We start from the raw sequence: 7,963 nt of genomic DNA, 5'->3' as shown, positions 1-7,963 counted from the left end.
ACAAAGATGTTAAGTGTTAAGTTGTAAAAAGATTGTTTTCAGTCTGAATTGTAAGATTTTGGCAGCTGGTTGCAGGTGATTGAGTCTTCGGTTGCATTAATCTTGAGGGTATAGTTTCGGTGTTCTCTGATAATGGAATACTTAAATATTGTAAACTATCCCAGTGTAATCTTCTCTCTGACGCTTTTTCATCAGTGTGTGTTTTATCTTTTAGTTTACTAAATATTGAGTTTTCAGTATCACTACTGCTGGAAGTGCTTGAGTTGAAGCAATTGCACTGTAATAGTACTTCCAAGTTCTCTAAAAATGGAGTGTAAATATATTCATCTTGCTTATTTTTATAGTTTTGGTTGAATACTATCACGTTACTTTTCTGTCAGATTGGGTATCCTGAGGTTGCCCAATATCTGAGTTATCTATCATGTTGAAGTGATTTCTGGATATGACAAGCTGTATATCCAGTATATCCATGGTTGATATTGAATTAATCAGTGTTCATTTCATAGACAAAGTGAGCTAATTTCTGAGACAGATTTGTGGTGCTCTTGAGAAATTTGTCTGGATCATCTATTTTTAGCCCCTGTAGCATAGTTAGTACTTGAGTGGCTTTGGTTTTGTGACTGCAAACACTTTCTCCTTCCCTCACCAATTGTGTAGTCTCTGCATTGGTATGAAACTGCTGTTGCAGCAGAATCTACTTTCTTGTTCATAAGCTTATAACATGCAGTGATAGCAGCATTCTTGGACCTCTTACAGAGGAAAACAGAAAGGGAATTAGAAGTTTCTCAGCTATCTGTAGCCCCACACCAAATGAAAATTTGTACAATCTTTATATCTCAACTACTCTTACAGATCTTTTGAAAATAAGAGTGTGTCATTTTATTTTCATCTTGTCTCTACTGGTCATTGTGATGGTGTGGTAGGTTTTTAAAAAATAAAATTGATACAATCTTTTCAGATAAAGAGATAGATCTCTTTAGCATATTCTGATTCATGCTGTGCAAGAAAATTGAAGAATTAGGCAGTTTACTTTAGGAAGCTTTTCATATATGTGAGAAGTTTCTTTACTCATCTAATCTTGCAGAGGCAATCTTGTTTTCAAAAAGACCTTTTCTGACTTAAGTTCTCTGTATGTTAATGAGTAGTCCATCGAGTTTAATGGTAATCTTCTTTAAAGCCAGAATATTATATCAAGAACTAACATACCTATAATAGCATAGGCTTTGAACATAATTCCTTTTGGTAGTGATGGTAAATGTTTCAGAGCTCATGGCTAAATAAACAGTAGCAAAGTGGCATCTTCATCCTGTTTCAGCCTGGAGTCTGAGGAATACACCACAAATACAAAAGTACTGTAGAACTTTCTGGATTTAATAATTCTTCATGGCTTTGATTGAAAGATTCATTGCAATTTTTGACAAATGTCCCTTTTCCTTTATTGATACAACATCCATCCATTTTTAAAAAATAGATATTACACTGGTAACTATTTGAGAGATTAGCAGGAATTAGAGGGATTTGACTGATCAGAAAGTACTTTAGTAAAGGTATTATCCTCTTTGACCATTTACTAAATTGTTTTTGATCTAGCAACCTGTGTTCATTTTGTTGTGCTGCTAGAATGGAAGTGCATCAGAGTTATCATGCCACTTAAAAATCCAAAACAAAACACTAAAAAAACTTCAACTCAAATCTTGGACTAATCTGCTATAGTGTGGTGGTACCAAATGCAATGTCACTGATTCTTTCTTACTCTTTGTAAGTGATATCCTTTGAAAGAGCTTTGGCAAATGAGTTTTATTGTGCATCCTTTTACACTGTTTTTCTTGAGAAGACTGTTTGAAATTTAGTGGTATGGTCACCAGAAGTGGCTTTATACTTTTTAATGACGCAAAATTATTTTACTTAAATTTTGTGAACAGGATTTTATGACTCAGATATTGGCTCTGTTCAAGAGTTATTAAAGTCAGTATATTAATATGTAGAGAATTAATGTCAGTTGGGGAAAGACATTTTTCTTCAATTTATATTTCGATAAGTTATTTTTTGTTTTGGTTTATATTTATAGAACACAAGCTTTATTTTCTTCATCTGTCAGCTGATTAATACCTAATAATTCATTTTTACCTTTTCCTTCTCTAATTGTCCCCACACATTACGAAAAACCCCACAGAAGTAAAGCCTAAAATGAAAAAAAGGCAGTTTCAATTCCCTGAGTCTACTTCACTGTTGCATGAATAGCATTTTCCCTGTAGAGGCTTTGTGAACAAAATATGCTCTTTTAGGGAGTTCTTAATGGACTGTGATAGAAGGAAGTGGTCAGAGGAAGAGTTGAGAGCATAATATATACGTGCATTTGCATTTCCAGTTAATGATTTTCTTTGGTGACAGAATTCCTCATGGGTGCAACCTCTTGAATGTTTTATAGAAAAACAATAATGAACATAAAATTATGAGTAGACTTTGACTTCTTGCATTCCTGTTTTTGCAATATTCTGTAGGAGTGTTTGTTGCTTTGTTTATGCTTAAAACATGGTTGATAGTGACATGGCTTCTTACTATATGAATAAATTAGATGTATTTTTAATGGTCAAAATTGGGAAACTTCTGTTAGCACTTCCAGCTACTTAAAGATGATTGTCATGCTTTTTACCTCAATGATATATTTTGTTTTCAAAGGCTGTGGACCTTTCTATTGATGAATCTAGTCTCACAGGTGAGACAGCTCCTTGCTCTAAATCTACAGCTCCTCAGCCAGCAGCAACCAATGGAGACCTTACTTCTAGGAGCAATATCGCTTTCATGGGGACATTGGTTAGGTGTGGAAAGGCAAAGGTAAAATTGTTATTAATGGAGAAGAATATTTTCCATGTTTCAACTATTTGGAGGCAGTTCTTATTTTTACAGTTCACCTATCAGTTGAGAAATGTTCTTTAATGACTACATATATTTTGAGTTTTCTGAAACAATGGAAATGGACTAGAAATAGAAATTTTTACTGGAAATACGGAAGACTTTATTGATATGCTGGAGAGCTTTTCTCATTAGTGCTTTTTCAGACACTGATTTAAAAATAAAACTGATCTGGGGCCAGGAGAGCTCAAATTTATAGGGTGCAGATGATGTGAAACTCTTCTGTCTAGTATTTGGTGTTTTGCTTCTGGAACTACATTCACGTGTTTCAAAATCTGTAACTGAAAATATGGTTTTGGCTGGTGTTAGGTGTTACCCTAATTGTGAGTTGTGTTACTGGTAGTTACTAAATACTTAGCAGTGCACAGAACAGCAGTTTGTTTCACAGATGCAAAATATTTTTTAACAAAAATATTTCCTACTTGTACCAAGAATTAATTTTATAAATACAGCTAACAAAATCATGGCAGGCTAAATGCCATTTTCCCACTATTTGAGTCAAAGCTGTCAAGAGCAATCACTAACATTAAAATTTAACTTCAGATTTGAATTGGCTTTATTTTTGTTTATTTTGGGGGTTTTTTTTTGTGTTTTTTAGGGAATAGTTATTGGAACAGGAGAAAATTCTGAATTTGGGGAGGTTTTCAAAATGATGCAAGCAGAAGAGGTAAGAGTGAATATTTAGAAGCAAAGACATATTTTGTAAGTGTATATTTCATTCATTAAAACTTTTAATTTATTCTATAGGAACGTAGTTCAACTTAATTGCATGGCTTTTAATATTTTTCTTTCCTCTAGTGGAACAAATCTTAGCTCTTGAACATGAAAGTAGTAATTGAAACCAGTGCAACAAAATATCCATAGCTGACCTAAAAATACTGACTGTGAAAATAGTATTCTAAACCTGTTCAGTGGAACAAATCTCATTGCAATTTGTGGAAGTGTATCAAGTGGAACTACATTTGTGCAAAAGGGATTTGCATGAGAGATTTGTGCTGTACGCACAGGACTGTTTTCCCTTGATTAGCAGTGTACTTTGGGGTTATGCATGTGTCTCCTGCTGCTTTGTGATCTCTATCTTAACCTTTTATAAGCTCCCTTTGACTCTCAGATACCAAACTCCCACAGTGATTTTTCTTTACTACAGTACACTGATTCACATGGGAATTCAGACTTTTGAGTGCTTTTGAGTATCTAGGGCCTTCTAGCTTCTTCTCTGCGTGCCTGACCTATGTAGGATGGTAAGGACACAGTCTTATCTCCAGCTGTCAGGACGTGATCAGGCATAGTATAGGCAGCACTTTTTTCCCAGATGTATACCTTTCTGAAATCTGCCAAAACAGAGCAACTAAGGGCATTAAATGCAACAGCCAGGAATGTATTGCCAACCTCATTTTGTTAGCTGCAGTGCCTTACTAAACCTTTCAAGGCATTACAGCTGTCCAGTCACCAAAGTGGAATCCACTTTCATACATGTGAGGAAAATATGATCGTCCATTCAGTAGTATTTAGTTTGTATTGTAACAAGTGTAAGTATTAATGGGGAAAAAACAAACAAAAAAACCCCCAAAACAAGGAAGAAAACTATGTGTACATTCTACACCAACAACATTATGAAATATCAGAGTAATATAAGGTTATTTTTGACGTTTATGTTACAGTAATCTCACTTTAAAAATAAATTTTGAAGGTAACAGTGAATCAAATTTGATACCAGCTTTCTCATATAAACTGTACACACTTTTTTCATAACTTGTTGAACAAAGATTATTTTTACAATGACCCCGTCTTGCTTTTTTTGCTACACTTTCTATACTGTAGTCTACCATATATTACTGTTTAAAAAAACCAAACTTAATGGTATCCAATCTAAAAATCTACTTTTCTGTTGTTTTTTTTTCTTTTGGATTTTTTTAAATGAAAATTTTTCCTTCATATCCCCTTCTTTCTATACTTTTTTTTAATCCTAGATCGTCTAAATATTTCCATAGTTTTCTATTTGACTAAAACAAATTTTCTACAGATGCTTAACAAATTCCTTTTGAGATATAATTTGCCTTCCAAGGCTCTAATTCCTCAATCTGGAAAAGTCAGTTTTATTCTTGTTATCAAGAACTTTCTTGGAGAAGTGCAGTGACTTTTGGTCACCGTGATTTTTTTATTTTAATAAAATCTTTGATATGCCCTTTTGTATTAGATTTGCTGTAGCCATCACAAAGCTCCCAAAGAATATTTCTAATATTTTTTTTTTTTTATTTTGGTGAAGTGTTCTTGAATCTTCTTGAATTTGACACAAGAATAGAACAAAGTCATTTGTTTTCACAAAGCAAACCTATGGAAATGTGGAATATAACTGCACCTTACTCACTGGCAGTGTCTTGAAATTTGCACATCTGAAGTAATAATGTGATACAGTTAATGCTTTTTAACCTGCACTTGTTAACTGCTGCATTGTTTATTGTTCATCGAGGCTCCAAAGACACCTCTGCAGAAGAGCATGGATCTCTTGGGAAAACAGCTTTCCTTGTATTCTTTTGGTATAATAGGTAAGAGAATTAATGTAAAATAATTACAAATTATTATGTAGCTGAAACTAGCATGTAGACTTGGGAAAACAGAAGGGCTTGGTATCTCTTGTTAAATATTTTGACTCCTCACTTTATTGGCCATGTTGAGTTCATGCCACTAATCATCTGAAGATTACTAATGCATCACAACTTTTGTCATAAGGGTGTTTACTTGCTTCTTCCTGCAAACATACTTTTCTGACTTGTCCTCTAAATGCTTCCTTTTAAGTTGCAATGTGTCATGTATTCTGATTCAAGGTGTGAGTGAGTACCTAACTGCTGGTGTGATTGGGCAACTTGACTGGCAGAAACTTTCTTCACCTTTGCTGTATTGGAATCATTGGCAGTGAGAGAAATAGATTTTTATAGGTAGCACAATGATAAGCTTTGTTTTGGCTGTTTAAGTTCTTTTTCTTTTTCCTATGAAAAGTACAGTACATTTGTTTTATATTTATCCTGATGACTACTTTCTTTACAGGAGTTATTATGCTGGTAGGCTGGTTGCAAGGAAAGCATATACTTGATATGTTCACAATTGGTGTGAGGTAAGATTTTTTTGTTTTGTTTTTAAATAGTGTGGATTATGCATTAGAGCAAGTGTCTGAAAGCTAGTGATGTATCTTATGCTTGCACATAGACACTGCCTTTAAGTTCACATAAAAATGAAAATAGACTTTGTGCTGTAAAAAGGCAAATTCATACTAACTTTTAATGATAAGGTCTGTTGTCAGTCTCTTAAACTGTGCATATGTATGGTGATTTCTGAGTGTCTTGTGGAACATCTGCAAACATGCTAGAATTGTACAGTTTGAATTTCTGTGTCTGAGTAAATAAAATGTAATTTTGTAAGTGGCATCAGGCAAAACTAAGTTATTACAAGCTTTGTGTCACAGGCTTTAATGAATGACAATTTATTAGCTTGTTTTCTAACATATTATGGAAACTTAATCCCAGGGTGTTGTCTGCTGAGAATAACACTGAATTTAGGTGATCTAACTTTGTACTCTTAGAAAAGTTGCTGAGTTGCTAATTATGTGGATAGTGCATAAGGCAGAAATGTTTCTTTAAATGACAGGATCACACTCTGGAGATTTACCCTTTTGGGGAGGGGGGTGCAGAAACTGGACCAGGACCTGCATCTTTGAGCATTGTGTAATGAGTTATTATGATCTTGTTTATACTGTTATCGGGTTTTTTTGGAGGGGTTTGGTTCTGTTTTATTTTAAATGACCTTCTGTGCCATTTCAGCACATAGTTTGCTACCACATCGTGATCTGGAAGTAGTAGCTGTGGATCAGTGGTCACTTGAAGTAGTGTCATTTCCCTGTTCTGTTTAGTGATGACTACACTTACTCTTCGCAATCTGGGCTGCTTTGCACAATCCTGATTAGTATATTGTAGGCAAAATGGATATATAATTGATTTCTCCCTCCCCCAACTTTTCTTCATGCTTTTGTGTAAGTAATGATTAGAAATGTCCAAGTTACTGCATTTTGTTACTGTCTTCAGTGTGTATCTTATAATGAATGGTATACAACTAGAATCATGTGGCAGCTGCTTCCTTTCACTTTTAGCCTTGGTGAACAGGCAGCTACAGGAATAATTTTCTGAAGTTTAAATGCATCATTACTATGTATTCATGTATGACATTCTAAGATTTGTATATTTACTTTCATTACAGTTTGGCTGTGGCTGCAATTCCTGAAGGACTCCCAATTGTGGTAACAGTGACACTGGCCCTTGGTGTGATGCGAATGGTGAAGAAACGGGCTATTGTAAAAAAACTGCCTATTGTTGAAACTTTAGGTATGACTAGACTTACTTCGAGGTAGTATTTTGATAGAAATGTTAGGAAATCAACACAAATATTGATGATGACTGTTTAGAATAAAACAGGTATTCTTATTTTAATAGCAATGTGATGGTGTCTTGAAAACATTTCTAAAGTGAATGCATTTTACACAGTTAAAAATCAGGTATATCTTTTTGTGGGCTCTCTACTTTTTTTATTTAACTGAAATAAACAGTCTGACCATAAATAGCATGTCACATTAGCAGTGCTCTAAACTGCGTGAGTGATTTGGCGTGTGGAGTACTCGTTTGCTGTAAGTTGTTCTTGTTAAATAAGACTTGTATAATGATTTTTAAACTAAATTTTTGGTGTAAATTTAGGAATGATACTGACAATTGGAAACAAATCCAAATATGAATATTAGAAAAAGCTTTTTAATCATAATGCACCTTCAGGATGTTGTGCTGCTCATATTAAAACTTAAAATTTTCAAATATTAAAGCTTAAAAATATACTGTACACAGTTTCAGCCCTGAAACATGTAAACATGCACCAATAGAAACAGAAATACTAAGTTAAATAATTCTGCTGCCTTTGAATTTCTTTTTGCATTTGAAGATTGGAAATATTTTTCCAGTGCCTTTAGCAGAGTTTCATTAGTGTTGCAAGGCTTCTTGTTGCTTTTGCAATT

General features: G+C 34.0%; 1 protein-coding gene across 1 annotated transcript in view; it reads left to right on the top strand.

The window, feature by feature from the left end:
• Window positions 1-2,679: 2,679 nt before the first annotated feature.
• LOC104526290 (calcium-transporting ATPase type 2C member 1-like) overlaps window positions 2,680-7,963 on the top strand; it is a gene marked incomplete at its 5' end in the record, with an annotated part of 11,252 nt that continues 5,968 nt past the window's right edge. Inside the window, 5 exons of the mRNA XM_010169707.1 lie at window positions 2,680-2,835; window positions 3,512-3,580; window positions 5,384-5,459; window positions 5,959-6,025; window positions 7,162-7,286. Coding sequence (XP_010168009.1) covers window positions 2,680-2,835; window positions 3,512-3,580; window positions 5,384-5,459; window positions 5,959-6,025; window positions 7,162-7,286 — 493 coding nt within the window. The remainder of the gene's footprint in view (window positions 2,836-3,511; window positions 3,581-5,383; window positions 5,460-5,958; window positions 6,026-7,161; window positions 7,287-7,963) is intronic.

Source organism: Antrostomus carolinensis, unplaced genomic scaffold (assembly GCF_000700745.2).
Source record: "Antrostomus carolinensis isolate BGI_N321 unplaced genomic scaffold, ASM70074v2 scaffold636, whole genome shotgun sequence".
NCBI lineage: Eukaryota > Metazoa > Chordata > Aves > Caprimulgiformes > Caprimulgidae > Antrostomus > Antrostomus carolinensis.
The sequence above is the reverse complement of the archived record's forward strand: the minus strand, read 5'-3'. Positions and strand labels throughout refer to the sequence as shown.